General features: G+C 35.6%; 1 protein-coding gene across 5 annotated transcripts in view; it reads left to right on the plus strand.

Moving 5' to 3' along the window:
- GSK3B (glycogen synthase kinase 3 beta) overlaps positions 1-19,662 on the plus strand; it is a 196,560-nt gene that overhangs the window by 127,841 nt on the left and 49,057 nt on the right. For 4 of the 5 annotated variants that reach the window (XM_007450517.1, XM_007450516.1, XM_007450519.1 and 1 more), the window contains exons 6-7: positions 5,460-5,566; positions 8,356-8,453. In XM_007450517.1, coding sequence (XP_007450579.1) covers positions 5,460-5,566; positions 8,356-8,453 — 205 coding nt within the window. The remainder of the gene's footprint in view (positions 1-5,459; positions 5,567-8,355; positions 8,454-19,662) is intronic. The other variant, XM_007450518.1, reaches the window with a different exon arrangement.

Consider the following 19,662-nt stretch of genomic DNA (forward strand, 5'->3'; position numbering starts at 1 on the left):
GTATATTGAAGAATCCTTGCATCCCTGGGATAAATCCCACTTGATCATGGTGTATGATCCTTTTAATGTGCTTTTGGATTCTGTATGCTAATATTTTGTTCAGGATTTTTGCATCTGTGTTCATCAGTGATATTGGTCTATAATTTTCTTTTTTTGTGATATCTTTTTCTGGTTTTGGTGACAGTCTGATGGTGGCTTCGTAGAAGGACTTTGGGAGTGTTTCTCCCTCTGCAATTTTTTGGAAGAGTTTGAGAAGGATAGGTGTTAGTTCTTTAAATGTTTCATAGAATTCGCCTTTGAAGCCATCTGGTCCTGAACTTTCGTTTGTTGGAAGATTTTTAATTACGGTTTCAATTTCATTACTTGTGATAGGTCTGTTTATATTTTCTCCCTCTTTCTGGTTCAGTCTTGGAAAATTGTACCTTTCCAAGAACTTGTCAGTTTCTTCCAGGTTGTCCATTTTATTGGCATATAGTTGTTTGTAGTAGTCTCTTATAGTCCTTTGTATTTCTGCAGTGTCAGTTGTGGTTTCTCCTTTTTCATTTCTAATTTTATTTATTTGCATTCTCTCCCTTTTTTTCTTGATGAGTCTAGCTAAGGGTTTATCAATTTTGTTTATCTTCTCAAAGAACCAGCTTTTAGTTTTATTGATCTTTACTATAGATTTCTTCATTTCTATTTCATTTATTTCTGCTCTGATCTTTATGATTTCTTTCCTTCTACTGACTTTGGGTTTTCTTTGGTCTTCTTCCTCTAGTTGTTTTAAGTGTAGGGTTAGATTGTTTATTTGAGATTATTCTTGTTTCTTGAGGTGAGGTTGAATTGCTGTAAACTTCCTTCTTAGAACTGCTTTTGCTGCATCCCATAGGTTTTGGGTCATCATGTTTTCATTGTCATTTGTTTCTATGTATTTTTTAATTTCTTCTTTGATTTCTTCAGTGGTTATTTAGTAGCACATTGTTTAGCCTCCATGTATTTGTGTTTTTTACAGTTTTTTTTCCTGTAATTGATTTCTAGTCTCATAGTGTTGTGGTCAGAAAAGATGCTTGATACTATTTCAATTTTCTTAAATCTTCCGAGGCTTGATTTGTGACCCAAGACTTGATCTCTCCTGGAGAATGTTGCATGTGAAGTTGAGAAGAAAGTGTATTCTGCCACTTTTGGGAGGAATGTTCTATAAATATCAGTTAGATCTATCTGGTTTATTGTGTCATTTAAAGCTTGTGTTTCCTTATTTATTTTCTGTTTGGATGATCTGTCCATGGGTGTAAATGGGGTGTTAAAGTCCCCTACTATGATTGTGTTACTGTCGATTTGTCCTTTCATGGTTGTTAGCATTTGCCTTATGTATTGAGGTGCTTCTATGTTGGGTGCATAAACATTTATAACTGTTATATCTTCTTCTTGGATTGATCCTTTGATCATTATGTAGTGTCCCTCCTTATCTCTTGAAACAGTCTTTACTTTAAAGTCTCTTTTATCTGATATGAGTATTGTTACTCCAGCTTTCTTTTGATTTCCATTTGCATGGAATATCTTTTTCCATCCCCTCACTTTCAGTCTGTATGTGCCCCTAGGTCTGAAGTGGGTGTCTTGTAGACAGCATATATATGGGTCTTGTTTTTGTATCCATTCAGCCAGTCTTTGTCTTTTGGTTGGGGCATTTAATCCATTTATAGTCAAAGTTATTATCGATATATATGTTCCTATTACAATCTTCTTAATTGTTTTGTGTTTTTTTGTTTTTTTTTTGCGGTACATGGGCCTCTCACTGTTGTGGCCTCTCCCGTTGCGGAGCACAGGCTCCAGACACACAGGCTTAGTGGCCATGGCTCACAGGCCCAGCCACTCTGCGGCATGTTGGATCTTTTTGGACCGGGGCACGAACACGAACCCGTGTCCCCTGCATTGGCAGGTGGACTCTCAACCACTGCGCCACCAGGGAATCCCTTGGGTTTGTTTTTGTGGGTCTTTTTCTTCTCTTGTGTCTCCACTTAGAGAAGTTTCTTTAGCATTTGTTGTAAAGCTGGTTTGGTGGTGCTGAATTCTCTTAGCTTTTGCTTGTCTGAAAAGCTTTTGACTTTTCCATCGAATCCTGCCACTCCCCTCTGGCCTGCAGAGTTTCTGCTGAAAAATCAGCTGATAACGTTATGGGGATTCCTTTGTATGTCATTTTTTGTTTTTTCCTAGCTGCTTTTAATATTTTTTCTTTGAATTTAATTTATGTTAGTTTGATTAATATGTGTCTTGGTGTGTTTTTCCTGGGGTTTATCCTGTATGGGACTCTCTGTACTTTCTGGACTTGGGTGACTGTTTACTTTCCCATGTTAGGGAAGTTTTCAACTATAATCTCTTCAAATATTTTCTCAGACCCTTTCTTTTTCTCTTCTTCTGGGACCCCCATAATTCTAATGTTGGTGCATTTAGTGTTGTCCCAGAGGTCTTGAGATTGTCTTCAATCTTTTCATTCTTTTTTCTTTATTCTGCTCCTCAGCAATTATTTCCACCATTTTGTCTTCCAGCTCACTTATTCATTTTTCTGCCTCAGTTATTCTGTTATCGATTCCTTCTAGTGTATTTTTCAGTTCAGTATTGTGTTGTTCATCTCTGTTTGTTCTTTAGTTCTTCTAGATCTTTGTTAAACATTTCTTGTATTTTCTCAATCCATGCCACCATTCTGTTTCCGAGATTCTGGATCATCTTTACTATCATTACTCTGAATTCTTTTTCAGGTAGATTGCCTATTTCCTCTTCATTTATTTGGTCTTGTAGGTTTTTACCTTGCTCCTTCATTTGTGACATATTTTTTTGCCATGTCATTTTTTTTTCCCCCCTAATGAGTGGGATTGTGTTTCTGACTTACTGGTTGTTTGACCTGAGGCTTCCAACACTGGAGTTTGTAGGCTATTGCGTAGAGCTGGGTGTTGGTGCTGAGATGAGGAGCTCTGTGAGGTCTCACTCCAGTGAACATTCCCTGAGGTCTGAGGTTCTCTTTTAGTCCAGTGGTTCAGACTCGGAGCTCCCACCACAGGAATTTTGGCCCAACCCTGGGTTTGTGAACCAAGGTCCGGCAAGTTGCCTGGGGCAGCAAAAAAAAAAAAACAATAACAAAGTAAAAAATAAACAAATATGTTAGGAAGAATATAAAAATAAAAGTATAGATGAATCAACAGCCAGAAGACACATCATTACCATAATAGTAAAAAAGAGGAGGAGGGAAAAGAAAAAAGAAGAGAAAGGGGGGGGGGGTGGGGGGGGAGGCCTTGGCTGTGGAGGGTGGGGCCTAAGCAAGGGTGAGGTTTGGGCGGTGGGCAGGGCCAATGCTCAGGACTGACAGGGCTGGAAAAGGCCCTGGGGGCTGTGGGGAGTGGGGCTTAGGCTCAAGGAACAGAAGGGACCCAGGTTTGCTCCCCAGCCCTGGTCTCAGAGGGTGGGGGACCTCACAGGGAAGCCCAGCAATCTTCCTGGGCTCTAGTGGGTGGGGCAGTTGCCCTCTGCTCCTCTTCCTCTCTTCCCAGAGGGCCCCTCCCGCCTGCCTCTCCTGTTCTCCCCTAGGCCTCCTTCCTATGCCCCCAAGGACCCACGAGACCTGGAGGGGCCTTTGGAGGGCAGGGGATCGGTTTGGGAGCAGGCTGCCCAGGGCCCCAGTGGGTGGGGCAATCGCCCTCTGCTTCTCTCCTGTCCCTCCTTGGATGGCTCCTCCCACCTGCCACTCCTCATCTCCCCGGCCTCCCTCTTATGGCCCCAGGACCCACATGGCCTGGATGGGGCTGTGGAGGCCGGGTACTGGCTTGAGAGCTCAGCAGGCTCCCCAGCCCAAGTGAGCCAGGGGATCACCCTCTGCTCCTTCTCTTCCCAGAGAGTCCCTCCCTCGTGCCCCTCCTGATCTCCCTGACCTCAGGGGCACAGATCCTGTCTGACCTCCACTTCTCCTCCCCCTCAGTCCCCCTACTTCCTACCGGTTCACTTTGGGGTTCCTACTATCTCCTTGGGCATTAGCGTCCCCCACCAGCGGCCGACAGGCACACTAGTTGTGGGGAGAAGCTAACTCTGTGTCTTCCTACAGCACCATCTTGACTCTGCCTAGTTCACTTTTAATAGCTCTGATAACAAAGCTGCCTTTTTTGTTTTTAACAGCTAGTTTGAGCAAGTACAGTTTGGGATACACTTTGAAGGTAGCTCCATCAAGTGGCATTTATAATATTACCTTCTTTATCACTGAATTTTCTGACTAAATAATTGGAATCCGTCTTGTTAATTTAGAAAATTTTTTATAAGGTAGAAAGGTTTTATCAGTTTTGCTGAAAAAGTGTCTTAATTTTCATGCAGCCTAAAAGCAGGGATTAGTGTTTATTAATTTATGAAATGGCTGCTGTATGTCAAACCTTGGTGAGAATGTTAAAAAATAAACTGCCTCACACCTTCAAAACCTGTGATGAAGGAAGACCAGGTTATGGTCAGACTTATCATTGACCAGAAATAAATGGAAGAAAAGAAAGCCCAAACTGAAACCTTTGTGACTTCTTTCATCTATCTCTACTCTGATTTTCCCGTACCTTTACCTAAAAATTTTCTTTTACCTTTTCTTGTTACTTTTTTACTGTTTTGATTTTGTTGTTTGTATTTATTCCCTGTATTTATCTTTCCTATTATTGTATGTCAAAATGGTTAGCTTCTATAGCAGTTTATTTATTTTAGTGTGTCTTCAAGTTACCTTGAGAGGTACTTCGAAAGAAACTAATTTTCATATTTAAAATACATGCCACAAAGTATTTGGGAAGGAAAGTTGGATTAAGAGAATGTGTGATTTAACTTACGACAGCGGAATTAGAATTCATGGACTGTGAATTATCTCTGCCCTACAGGAAAGGGCCTGTCTTTTTTTATTGGATAACGAATGCTTAGACAGTTAATAAATTGACCAAATGTTGGAAAAACATAAAGTAGATTGGATCTGCAAGCTTTGGGATACTCACTCTGAGTCAGAAGTCAAATTTTAAGAGAGTGGCCAATTTCTTACCTTTTTAAAAAACATATTTGGTAAGCAGTATTCATTCTTATATTATAATCTATTACTGTGCTTTTTGGTGAGTGGAAGTACCGCTCATTTTTCTGCCGTTTCTTCTTTGTATTTTAAAGGTGGAATTCAGGGAACAAGAGCAGAAGAAATTCAACATTTATCATTTTGTGATTTTTTTAAAAAATCTTTTTCCTCAGGTGACAGTTAACAGATGCATTCTTTAAAAGTTACTGTTCTTTTTTCAGAGTGATATGTTAAAATTATAAGTTTGTTTTGTCAGACATAGTTATGGTTCATATTTTCTTTTTCTTATATATTGCATGATTGGAATTATGAGAATCTTAGATAAACATTGTGTTGCAAATGATAGCAGTTTACGATAGCAATGATACGGTTTAGATTTAATTTAAAGAATTTCTGCTTTTGATTTGTTTATTAGTGCAAAGCAGCTGGTCCGAGGAGAGCCCAATGTTTCGTATATCTGTTCTCGGTACTATAGGGCACCAGAGTTGATCTTTGGAGCCACTGATTATACCTCTAGTATAGGTAAGTAATGGACCCGAATATAATGGCTTGTAATTATTTATTGCATCATGTTTTTAGTAATTTAGTATTACTAATCTGTTCTTAAATATAAATATGCCTTGAAATATATTTCTTCTTGAAGATTGATATGCAAAAATGTATAGAATTTAAGTTATATTTACTATTCTACTTTTACGTTTCTTGTATTATAAGCTACTCCTTTGTGATTGTGTGATTTCTTTAGGATTACAGTTATTTTTAACTTAAAATTGTAAATAAATTCTAAGTATACCTTTTCTAACTTAAAAAAAAAATCACCTGAAATATTCCCTTCTGAGCTTGATCGCCAGTTGGAGAATTTGCATCAATTAAGGTTATGATTAAAGTGGTAGGATGACCATATTACTGATACTCCTGCTGTGTTGTCTCAGTTGGTTATTTAAATCCGCTCAGAAGGAACAATCTGATTTTTTCATTAGTAGTTTGGATAAACCCACCAATTCTGTAGAATTTGTCACCAAAGGTCTTTAATGATAGAAGGAATTGAATAGAGACAGTTTGCTTCATTCTTCATTGACCTCCTCGTCTACCTCATTTTAGCCCACTAGTAGTAGTGCACATACAGAGTATGATCAGTTGGACATGAATAGGAAGCTAAGAAAGGAGCAACCTTAGGGTGGCATGCAGGTGGAGGTCAACTTTATTTTATTGTTATATATTGCTTCTGAAGAGAATTCCTTGGTCCAAAAGCATACAAATACCAAACAAACAAACAAACAAATAAATGCGGTTTGCCTCTTTTATTTATTTATTTTTAATTAATTTATTTTATTTTTGGCTGCATTAGGTCTTCATTGCTGCATGCGGGTTTTCTTTAGCTGGAGCGAGTGGGGGCTACTCATCATTGCAGTGCACGTGCTTCTCATTGCAGTGGCTTCTCTTGTTGTGGAGCATGGACTTGGTGCGCGGGCTTCAGCAGTTGTGGCACGTGGGCTCAGTAGTTGTGGCTTGCGAGCTCTAGAGCGCAGTCTCAGTAGTTGTGGCGCACGGGCTTAGTTGCTCCACAGCATGTGGGATCTTCCTGGCCCAGGGTTCGAACCCGTGTCCCCTGCTTTGACAGGCAGTTTCTTAACCACTGTGCCTCCAGGGAAGTCCTGGTTTGCTTCTTTTAAAAAAGTCATGATCATATTATGTGACATATTAAGGCATGTTTAACATAAACCTTAACCCTCTTAAGAGTATATTACTTCTATAAATGTCCATGTGCCTAGCAGTTCTTTGGGAATACTCACAAAAAAGGACAGTGTAATCTGTTATCTCTACTAGGAATCAATTTTCTGGATATTATGAGTACCTGCTTTCCAGTAGCCTCCTTTGCATGACTAAAACCAGATTCTGACGTCCTAGGCGTAGGACTCACCATAGGCCACTGATTCAGCTGGGACCTTTTGAACCCTAACAAGCCTAGATTTGGCTTTCCCTTTTAGATTTAGGATACTTGCTTCTTAAGACTCTGGAAGATTTATAAATAAACAAAAATAAATATATTTAAAAGTGTTCTAATACAAATATATTTTGGAAATATTTTTAACAATGGTATTAAAAGTGAAAGAGTAGCTGGACAAAATCAACTTGAATTTCTTAAATGAATTTTCTGTCATTATTTTTCCAAGCCAGTAAAATGTAGTCATTGGAGCAGGGATTTCCAATTCCTCTTTTTTTTTTAATTTAATTTTTATTTTATATTGGAATATAGTTGACTTACAATGTTGTGTTAGTTTCCAATTCCTCTTGTTAGTGCATCTTACCACATCAGACAGATTAAATTATTTGTTGTCCCCATGCCATTCACTATTCTTCTCCTTCCCTACTGGTAGATGGAAAGCCCAGCAATGATTTATGTTCATCTCCCTGAAACACTTGTTTGGTGATTCATACAAAACCCAGGAATCCAGAAACTGAAAATTAGCTTTTTCTTGCAGGAAGTCTTAGGTAGTGGGCTCTAAATAGAGCTTCTCATTTGGTAATACTTTTAAGAGAGAAAGGGGATGCTCTTCATAATTATTCCAGGACAGTCATCTAGACCAGGACTATTGTGGGTAAGCCAGGATGTACGCTTTATTTTTTTATTTAGTAAATTTATTTATAAATTATTAAAATTTATTAATTAAATTATTTTTTAAAGTTTTCTCTCAAGATTGAGGTTTCTGCTTTGACTTAAAAGTGAATTATATTTTGTAATTTGTAAAATAAAATGTATTCTTCTCTCTTTGCATTTTAAAATATTCGTATATTTAAGCACATTTTTCTGTCAGTCATATTACAAGACAAAAGTTTAACCATTTAAAGTATTAAAATTTTTTTCTCAGAAATTTTCATTGGCTTACAACCCTGTATATAGGAGATTAAACCCTTGCTTTCTGCTACTCTGTATAAGTACCTGCCAATGTGAAGAGATTGTATCACTTTGACTTATTTTTAAGTATAATAAGTAAATAATCAAGTGCTATGTTTTCATTCTATAATCCTTATCTTGGTTGTTGAAGACTTGAACATCTGGTATTTGATAATTAAATAGATATTACCCTTTATTAGAATATTCTTATTGTCCTGTTTCCTGTTTAGTAAGTTTAACACAATTTTTAAATGCATTAAGGATAGTTTGATGACTTCTTTCCCTCTGTTTTGGATTATACAGTCTTTTCTTTGTGATATTTCTCTGACCAAAGTAAAATTAGAAAATGTGTACAATTTAATGCAACTTAAGCTACAGAGAGTATTAATAAGCTTTTGTTTTCTTCTTTCTTCAGATGTATGGTCTGCAGGCTGTGTGTTGGCTGAGCTGTTGCTAGGACAACCAATATTTCCAGGGGACAGTGGTGTGGATCAATTGGTAGAAATAATCAAGGTGAGAAGATTGGATCAGAATTTTTGAACTGGAAGGAATCTTATTGCTGTTTTCTAAGAATCCATATCTCTCACACACTCATGAAAAACTGAGGAAATGAAGAACGTGATCTAAGATCACATAGCAAGTTCAGCTGTGCAAGAAGTATAAACCCAGCTTTTGCTTTCTAATTGAGTTATTCTTTTGTTATGTGATATTAGAAAAGCTATTTTGGCTATCTGATGCAAGAAAGGGATATATCTGTTATTTAAAGTACTTAAAAGCAATAGATCACTAAAATGTATATAAACTGAATAAAAACCCAAGCTATGTCTATTTTTGCTCACCATGTGCTCTCTGCTCATAATACTCTGCTGAGCACATAGGAGATGCTTGTATTTAGTCAATATTTAAATATTTATAAAATGGAAAAGTGAGTATGTATGACTAGACCACTTGATAGAAGCAGAATTTTTACTTATAATTTAAGTAAATTTTTACTTATAAATTTACTTATAATTTTATTTATTAGGTCTGTCAACACCTTTATTAACAACATCAGATCCAAAGTATTATTATTTTGGAGTTCATACTGTCTCTTAAGAACAGCAGCACTGACATTTTAAAGTTTTTAATATTTGAGATCTTAAATAAGTTCTCACCTGCCCCGTATAGTTTATCCAAACCAACAACACCTACTGTCTATTAGGCTTTATTCTTGATTTTCCAAATGTTTCACAGAAGTGGAAAATTGAAAATCTCCTTAGAGGTTATGTAGTCCAATTCTCCATCCAATGAAAGAACCTTCTTAGTTACATTCCTGACAGATGATTTTTCAGTGTTTTCTTGAATACTTCCAGCATCAAATCGCCACTTTGGAATGCAGCCTGCTTTGTATCTGGACAGCTTGAATTTAGTTTTTATTGTGCTGAGCCTCAGCAGCTTATTTATTTATTTATTTATTTTAAAAAATTTTGTATATTATATTGGAGTATAGTTGATTAACAATGTTGTGTTAGTTTCAAGTGCACAGCAACGTGATTCAGTTATACATATACGTTATCTATTTTTCTAAATCTTTTCCCATTTAGGTTATTACAGAGCATTGAGCAGGGTTCCCTGTGCTATTCAGTAGGCCCTTGTTGGTTCTCAGTAGCTTTTTCTAGTTATACACAGCACGGTGATGAAGTTATTTTAAAATCCTTGTACTTCATTTATAAGAATATGTTACTTTTTTTTTTTTTTTTTTTCCGCGGTTTGCGGGCCTCTCACTGTTGTGGCCTCTCCCATGGTGGAGCACAGGCTCCGGACGCGCAGGCTCAGCGGCTATGGCTCATGGGCGCAGCCGCTCCACGGCATGTGGGATCTTCCCGGACTGGGGCACGAACCCGTGTCCCCTGAATGGGCAGGCGGACTCTCAACCACTGCACCACCAGGGAATCCCAGAATATGTTACTTTTGATAAAATGATTTTGCTAGGTATCAGTGTGTACAAGTGTGGTTGAAAACACCCATGTGTGATCAAGAATCTTCTTTACTATCTATATAATTTCTTATGATTTGCACTTGAGATCACTGGTATTTTGCTGTCGTTTTGTAGTAACCATCTTTTAGTTTCAAATTGAAGCTTTAAACTTAGTTCAACAGGTCTACTTCCTTCCTGATTCCCATACTACACTCAGATCTAAGTTCAGATAGTTTGATTTCCTTGTTTCCTAAAAGCCTATGTATTCTTCATTATTATTCAAATTAGTATTCTAATACAGGAGTTGGCAAACTTTCTATAAAGGGTTAGATAAAACATTTTAGACTTCGTGGGCTAAAATGAAAGTTAGGGATGTCTGAGGTATATTGGATTGGGCAAGAAGTTTGTTCAGTTACTGAACACGTTGTTCAGTAAAGTTCTTCGTGAAAATGAAAAATGTGTCTTTTATTTGTACTTAAAACCGAACGAACTTTTTGGCCAACTCAATATAACAGAATTTCCACATTTTCATTGATGAAATTCAAGACTACTAATTAGAGGAATGGATTTCTTTTGAGGGGGCTATAACATTTCTCTTAATTGGGGTTCAAAGTCAGTGTTTCGTATCATCAAATTGATTGCAAATGTTTATCTGTAAAATCAATTCTTAGTTCCTGGGCCCTTCCTACATAAACAGAGATTGGGCCATAGTTTGCTGACCCTTAGTCAGTACAACCATTCAGCATTTCTTCTATCCCCAGGCTTTCAGTTGTACTTGAGTTTACCATACTACAATTCTCCTGGCGTATTGACATTCTATTTGTCATATATGTTTAGCTTATTAGAACTGCGTCATTTCTCTACTGATTATAGTTTAGAACTGTGTGATGGTTTATTCTTTGTCCTTAATTTTAATGAATTCATACAGGACACAAATGAAATTGCTTAGGAAGCTAAACTGAATATCTGTGATAAATCCTATGTCTCATATCTTATAAACCTTTAAGTCCAGAACTTATTTCACCACTTTTTGTCAATCCTTGTAATTCAGTTTTCTACTAATATTGGTCTGTGCTTACTTAATTTTAGTAGAAACTGTCAATTTGTTATTGATGGTTTAAGACTTCATTTTTATTTAGGGCTTATTTGTTGCAAGTTTGTCCATGATTAATTTGTTGTAGTAGGCCATCTCTAAAACAAAACACTCTTTTCATTTATATGTTATCTTGTCATCTTGCATTTATACATAGTCATCACCTACTGAAGTTCCAAGATCACTTTCTATAGATGTTTTGAAGATGATATAATGGAGTTAACATCCCAGGACAGTTTGGGATATAAAGCTTCTCAGTCCCTTTTACAGTTTTAAGCAATACTACCCAGGATAAATGATATATCAGTATTAGTTTACCACCCATTTGGTGACCTAAAGTTATATGTTACACTAAGGTTAATTAATAGACATTGTATTGGGGTGTGTATGTGTGTATAGTATAGCTCTAAATCTTATTGCATGGAGGTTAATAAACTTTGTAGGGATTTTGTGTGTTTAAGTTAGCTCTAAGTCTTGTTGATCCTGTCTGTACTTTACATGTTGAATATCTGTGATGTTTCATTGAAATAAGAACTCTTAACTAATTCTGATATAACTGTTCCAGTTTTCCTGATCTAAGTTGTATGTCAGGAAAGAGTTGTATAGGTTAGCTTTCAAAGTTAAATGTATTAAGACATTTTATATTTTAAGCAAATATTCTCATTTCTGCTAATCAGGACTTCAAGAATAGATTTGAGTTTTCCGTGAAAAGTGGTCTCACAGTTGCCCAACTCAAGTCTCAGCTTTTTAAGATGTTAGTCATGCACCCTTAGTCCTTTCGGTAACTAGGGAATCTATGTTACTGTTCCTTTCTGTTCTTTCCATTTTCTCTCTTGAAAGACTCATGGTATTCCTCTGAGATAACTGGAGGTAGCTGACGCAGCCCCCCACACCCCTGCCCCCCGGTACAATAGGTACTCTTCTCTCTGATTTTGAGTTTATGCAAAAAGTGACCAATCAAACAGCAAACTTCATAAATTATAAATGGTAGAATTACCTAATTATAAACTTTCTGAGCAGGGACTTTCTTTTATTGTTGTGTTTTAATATCCAAGGACACCAAAATAGTTTTCAGTAAGTATTTAAATTGAATTAATCTACTAGATCATTGTTCATTCATGAATTTGGAATTAGCTGGGAAGTAATAAGAAAAGTTAGTGTGATTGTTGTTGTATGTGTTGTTTACTAAATTTTATTGGCTTGGACGTCCATGCCAATAATTTACAGAATGAGTAACACAGAGTATTATTTAAACTGAGCTAACTTAGCTTAACCTTAACCTCCCTACTTATCCTCAAATAAGGCTTTTGAAAAATATTTAGAATAAAATTAAAATACATCTTCAGAGTAAGTTAAAAGTGTAAGGCAGAATGGAATAGAAAGTCATGAGAAATCATTTTTAAGCATGAAAAACACTTAGCTTTCTGAAGTTGATTTCATACATAGGATTATCAGATCAGAATCTCATTATGCCGGTTAATCTCTGAGTATCAAAAAGTACTTGGATTTTCAGAGCATTTGTAAACAGAGAGATTCTGTTTGGGACTTCTCAGATAATAAGATTTTTTTTCTTAAATTCTTCCTTAATGTACTAGTTAAAATACCCTTAAGAAATATTTGATGTGGTTTCAGATACCTGGATAAAAATAAAACATTTTGGGAGAACATCTGTCAGGAATTTCACAAACCATAGGTTTAGTGATATAGCATTGTCCTTTGGCACCTCTGCCATAAGTCATAGCAGTGGGGTTAAAGAGTCTTTTGAAGACTTGGAAAAGGTAGTATTTTTTAATATGATTACTTTTTTATAATTATACATGCTATAATTTTATATGCTTAATGCAGAAAATATACCCAGACACAAATGCAAAGAAAAGAACAAAAGTAATCACTTTCTGTTCTGGTACATCCTGAAAAATAACTTCTGTGAATATTTTTATACACTTTTCTATGCATATGTATGTTAAAACAAAAGTGCCATCTGTTTTGTAGACTTTTTTTTTACTAAATAATTAAATGTATTTCTCATGTGAAGAAGTGTATGTTGACTAAGTGATTTTTTTAATGACTACATAGATTCTATTGTAGATTCTATTCTTAATTACATAATTGATTCTGAAAAGAATAAAGTGATAAACTATTGCTTTTGAAAAGAAATTCCATATTTAACTTCTCAAAGATTTGATCATTAACTTCCTTATATAAATGACAGATGTCCCCAAAATTCCCCAGATGGATTAAAGTTGAAGCAGTCTAGGAAATTCTGGACCTGGGAATGCTGTAGATTTTACTAATAGTTTCTTTTCCCCCTCCAAATTTTAAAATGTTAATTTCAAGTAAGGAAAGGCAAGCTTCAGTCTAGAGTTGAATTTTTGGATTAAAATATCACAGAACTTAATATTTGAAAGAAACCAACCATTTTGTAGAATTTCGAGTTTTAAATGTAATAATGTTCCTAGAGATATACTTTGATTTATTCCATAAACATTTACTTATGCTTTGTAATAATCTGACCCTTTCTTTCTAATGGGAGAGTTTTAAAGGCAGAAGTAGTTAAGAGTCCACCTCTAGATGATAGAATTTCTCTATAGCTTTCATAACTGTAGTAACTAGCCTTTTAAATTTGGATATATCTCTTTTAGAAAAACATGACATTAAACATGTAGATCATTTTTTCTTTAATTTTTTATTTTTATAGTTGATTTACAACATTGTGTTAGTTTCTGGTGTACGGCAAAGTGATTCGGGTATACATATATATGCATATTCTTTCATGTTCTTTTCCATTATAGTTTATTACAGGATATTGAATATAGTTCCCTGTGCTATACAGTAGGACCTTGTTTATCTATTTCATATATAGTAGTTCGTATCTGCTAATCCCAGACTAATTTATCCCTCCCCCATTGGTAACCTTACCTCTTTGGTAACCATAAGTTTGTTTTCTGTGTCTGTGAGTCTGTTTCTGTTCGTAAATAAGTTCATTTGTGTCATATTTTAGGTTTCACATATAAATGATATCATATGGTATTTGTCTTTCTCTTTTTGACTTACTTCACTTAGTACGATAGTCTCTAGGTCCATCCATGTTGCTGCAAATGGCACTATTTCATTCCTTTTATGGCTGAGTAGTATTCTGTTTTGTGCAAGTGTATATATGTACACCATATCTTCCACATCTTTTTTATCCATTTATCTGTTGATTCCATGTCTTGGCTGTTGTAAATAGTGCTGATATGAACATTGGGGTGCAAAACATACTTAAATAATTTGTTATAAGGCAATTAAGATTACATAATTTCCCTTTTAAAACAACTTTACTAATTTTCTCTTAGCAATAATTCAATTTAGATATTTGTGTAGATGGCTCTTACACAGGTAAGAACTAGTAAAATCTTATCTCTAGCATAAACTTTAGAAATTTGAAAGTAAAAAACAGATCCAAATAATCTTTTGATTATGTTATTATAGCTAAGTAAGTGGGCTTCATTTCTTGTGATGCCTATCAGTAGAAAAAGATTTAGCAGTGGAGAGTGGGATTAAGGAGAGAGAGGGAAAAAAGAGGATTTTCACTTTTTACTGTTCTGTGATGTTGATTCTTTTTTTTTAAACAATCAGCTTTTTGAAATCCCAGAAACTATGAAAAAAATAGATGTTTTCAGTTGTTTTGTGCCAGAATCTTTTGTTAGGAAACAAATAAATACAGTTACATAGAGTTAAGAGAGCTGCATTTTATTACAAATGTCTGTCTAAATCATTGTTTTCCTGGTCTTCCAGTTTGACTGATGGCTCTTTGCAGTATAATTTATAGACAAATAGATCAGTGATTATCTGGCCCCTCAGAAGTCTACATTTTCAAATATTGGTAAAATACTGCTAATTATAAAAGCTACCACTCAGTGAGAACGTCCCCTGAACCAGGTACTGGGCTAAGCACTTTACATATATTACCACATTTAATCCTTACCTTAATCCTAGAAAGATGATAATGACAAAGATGAGTACCACTACTGTTATCTGGGAGGGGTTGGGTGGTAGGAAAATCCTGTCTGATTCATCTTTAGCTAAATTGGTGTCCTCTATTCCTGGTATTTTGTAGCTCTGGGGAAAACAATATGATACTTAGGGCTTCCCTGGTGGCACAGTGGTTGAGAGTCCGCCTGCCGATTCAGGGGACACGGGTTTGTGCCCCGGTCTGGGAAGATCCCACATGCCGCAGAGCGGCTGGGCCCGTGAGCCATGGCCGCTGAGCCTGCGCGTCCGGAGCCTGTGCTCCGCAACAGGAGAGTCCACAACAGTGAGAGGCGCGTACCACAAAAAAAAAAAAAAAAAAAAAAAAAAAAGCTTTGTTTGAATTCATTATGTATAGCCTGGGTCATGTATCCTTTTAGTTTTTCAGGGTACATACCACTAAATCAACAACATATTGATTTAGTGAACTATCTGGGCTATAACATCGAGGGTCTTTGCCCTCAAGGAGTTCAGAGACTCATTGAGGGGAGGAAGGGAACAAATGAGGGCAATAAAGTAAGGCAGGTATGATCCCAGAAGTCTGAGCAGAGTATAAAGGCAGGAGCATCCTATTTGGAGGTAAATCCTATCTGGAAAGACTTCATAGAAGAGGTAACTCTTGAGCTGACTCTTGAAACATGGAAAGATATTCACCATTTAGTGAAAGGACAAGAATGGAGGACATACGTGCTAATTTGGACAAGGATGCTTAGTGAAGTCAGGTCTATTGTGTGTTGCTTTATGGTTTGAGCCTAAGGTTCTGAATGGTGGGGATAGAATATGAGTTTACCAGGAGAGAGAAGGCTGGAGCCTGTGGGCAGTGGCCAGAACACATTAGTATGTAAGCAGCTGGAAGCCACTGTAGGATTTTAAGCAGAGGAGTAACAGATTTCTAATAGAATTTCTTTTATTTCACGTTTGTTTTAAAGGCTGCACATACAGCTCCATTGCTAAAGTTTGGCGACCTCTGGTGTTGAGCCATTAAAACGCAAAGCTGTGAAAGAAATGTATTTCAGAGCTTTTGTCAGATGATTCTTGGCTGTGTTTTATTTCTTTGAAGACATACATCATAATTCCTGACTTGATATTTATTGGTGTTAGCTAAATTTGCAACTAAATGAATGAAAAAAATGTTAAAACAAGCATGATGGGACCGGGTACAAATGAAATGATTGATTTAATCATAAGGGATGAACAGCATCCCCAAAGGGTTGTGACAGGCTAATCTCTGGTACTTTGAGTCTTTCCACCACCTACTCCACATGATGTTCTAGGACAATGGACTTAAAAAATGCTTTTTTGCAATAAATGGAAAGATCTTATTCTAATAACAGATAACTCAGAGTACACACTTCCCAATGGTGTGATAATTTTGAACGTCCACCCCTTTTATTGTGTAAGAGATATACTTAGAGAAAAGTACATAAAACATTACGTGTAGTTTCGTTTCCTTTAAGTTGTGGGGGACTCAGTTTTTAGGAAATCCAGGAATAATAATTATTTTTTAAGTGTACCCTTAGTCTAAAAGTTTTGGAAAAAAATTACTTTTCCAGCTCTTAATATTTGGGGGAATCCTAAGACTTGTTTTGTGTTTGAAGTGATGAAGTCCACATCAAACATGCTTTTTCTTAATCTATAAAATGAAAAAGTTTATGATTTCAGAGTTTCCAAATATAAATCAGCTGAAATAAATCAGGCGGAAATACACTCTGAACCTAATAGAAACAACATAAAACTTAAAGATATACTCAGAAGTAGAAATGGGATAGTTGATTTATTTAAATGTTTTATGTTTGTGGTATTGATTGCAGATGGTGATGCATTCAGAATCTTGCTCTTCATAATCTGTCACTTGTTTACCTTTTAGCCTTTAATGTTGCCATCCATCCATTTTCTAATTCTTATTTTCTGTTAGCACTCAACTGTTAACAGTTATCCAGATCATGCTGTTCTCCACTTGGTACCTAGAGCGTATAGAATGTGCATCTGACTCGCTTGCTTCCTAGATTCCTTAAGTAAAATTAGCTCTTGCCTCTCCTTTCAGGATCCTTTCCTGAATCTTTTCCTTACTTCAGTGCATTGTTAGCACTTTCACCTTACACATTATCTGTGCTTATTTTGTTGTACTGATCCTGGCTATTTGAACTTGATTTATAATGTACAAGTCTCTCTGCCCTAGAGCTCCTTGAGCATAGGAACTTTGTTGAGTGAGTGACTTAAGGAGGCTGAAGAAATTTTTTAAATGCCTCTCATTTATGTCTGACCTTTGCATTCTTACATTCCTTTGCATCTTAACTCATACCTTTGCTTTCTTAAAGACTAAACATACTGTATATAAAATAATTCTGACTTTAGGGTTTGACAGACTCTGATAACTTTTAATGCTAGCCTTAAGATAGCAACAGAAGGATAAACATATGGTTGTATTTAGGGTAGTAATGTCATCACAAATTACATAATGGTCTGTTTTTTACTTTTTAAATTAATTTCATAGAGATGTTAATTTACATACAATAAAACGTAGCAACTTTAAGTGTACAGTTTAATGAGTTTTGACAAACATATAACCACTATCCTGGTCAAGGTTTAGAACATTTACATCACCCCAAAAAGTGGGGTGACCAAATGTCCCAATTTGCCCAGGACTGAGGGATTTGTCAAGATAGTCCCGGGTAAACTGGGACAATTGATCATCCTGTTTGTATACCTTTGCAGTCTCCCATCTTCTGTTTCAGGTTACCATAGGTCTGCTTTCTGTCACTGATGATTAGTTTTTCCTATTCCAGAATTTCATATGAATGGAATCATATAGTATATGTATATTTTTATATCTGGCTTCTTTAGCTCAACATCATGTTTTTGAGACTCATCCATCTTTTTATTTGTATTACCTATTTATTCTGTTTTATGCTTAGTTGTATTCTATGCATATACCACAATTTGTTTATCCATTCACTTGTGGATGGGCATTTGACTTGTTTTTTTTGTTTTGGGTATTATGAGTAAAGTTTCTGTGTTTGTTTATAAATACTTCTGCAGACATGTGTTTACATTTCTCTTCAATAAAGATCTAGGACTGAAATTGCTGGTCATATGATAAGTGTATGTAAACTTTGTAAGGAATCATCAAACTGTTTTCCAAAGCAGTTTCACTGTTTTTCACTCCCACCAGCAGTGTATGAGAGTTCCAGCGGTTTACATTCTTACCAACATACGGTATTCATAATAGTTTTAAGTTTAGTATTAAAATTGCTTTTATCATTAGGAAATGTCCCTCTTTGTTTTTGTTTAATTTCCTTGTCCTGAAGTCTACAATTTTCTGATATTAATGTAATAAGCACTCCATCCTTTTTATGATTAGTGTTTGCATGGTATATCTTTTTGCATCCTTTTACTTTTAATATATGTGTCTTTATATTTAAAGTTCATTTCTTACAGTATATACTTAGGTCTTCTTTTTTAAATTGTCTGATAATTTCTGCCTTTAATTGGAGCGTTTAGACCATTTTACATTCAATGCAATTATTAATATGCTTGGGTTTAAGTATTCCACCTTGATATTTGTTTTCTTTTTATTGTTCCTTCTCTCTCTCTTCTTCTCTTTTACTGCTACCTTGTGGCTTATAATGAGTGTTTTTTATTTTCCCTATTGACTTTTTAAGCTATATCACCATGTTGCCTTTTTTTTAGAGTTTGTTCTAAGATTGAAAATAGGCATACTACTCTGTCACAGACTACAAATAATAATTTACCACTTTGCATATAAAGTAAGAACCTTACAACAAAGTATTTCCATTTTCCCTTCCTGTCCTTCGTGCTCTTGTTGTCAGACATTTTTTACTCCTACAATACTTTATTATTTTGCTTTAAACAGTTTTCTTCTAAAGCAATTTAAAAGCAAAGGGGAAATGTTATACATATAGCCCATATTTACCAGTTTTGGTGGTCTTTATTCCTTTGTATAGAGAGGAATGTCCATTTGGAATCCTTTTCTGTCATCCTGAAGTATTTTCTTTCAGTGAAAATCTCCTGGTGACAAACTCTCTTAGCTTTTGTTTGCCTAATAATGTCTTTTGAAGGATATTTTCACTGGATATAGAATTTCTTGGTTTCCAGTTTCTTTTTTCTTTTTTTAGAAAGGTCTCTATTTTCTTCTGGCTTGCATTGTTCCTGCTAAGTCAGCTGTCATTCTTATTGTTGGCTGTATAAAATGTGTCCCTTTGTTTTGGGAAAGATTTTCCCTTTATCAGTGGCTTTTATTAGTTGATTGTGACTTGTTATGTTATTTTCTTTATTTATACTGCCTAGGTTTCACTGAGATTTTCATCAAATTTGGAAAAATGTTGGCCACTATTTCTTCAAATAGTTTTTCTACCTCTTTCCCCCCATTACCCTACTCAGACTCCAAACACACGTACATATGTTTTTCTGGTCATTTTACCTCCATGCTTCAGCTTTGGTAGTTTCTATTTTTTGTTTTTTGTTTTTTTTTTAAAGTTCACTGATTGTGTTCTGTGGTGTTAGACCTCCAGGGAAGTTTTCATTTCACATGTCATACTTCTCAAATGTACAATTACTGTGTGGGTTTTGTTTTTTTTTTTAATCCTCCATGTGTCTCCTCATTATAATAGCTGTTTTATAGTCCTAATTTGTCAATTCTG

Source organism: Lipotes vexillifer, unplaced genomic scaffold (assembly GCF_000442215.2).
Source record: "Lipotes vexillifer unplaced genomic scaffold, Lipotes_vexillifer_v1.1 scaffold1106, whole genome shotgun sequence".
Classification (NCBI taxonomy): domain Eukaryota; kingdom Metazoa; phylum Chordata; class Mammalia; order Artiodactyla; family Lipotidae; genus Lipotes; species Lipotes vexillifer.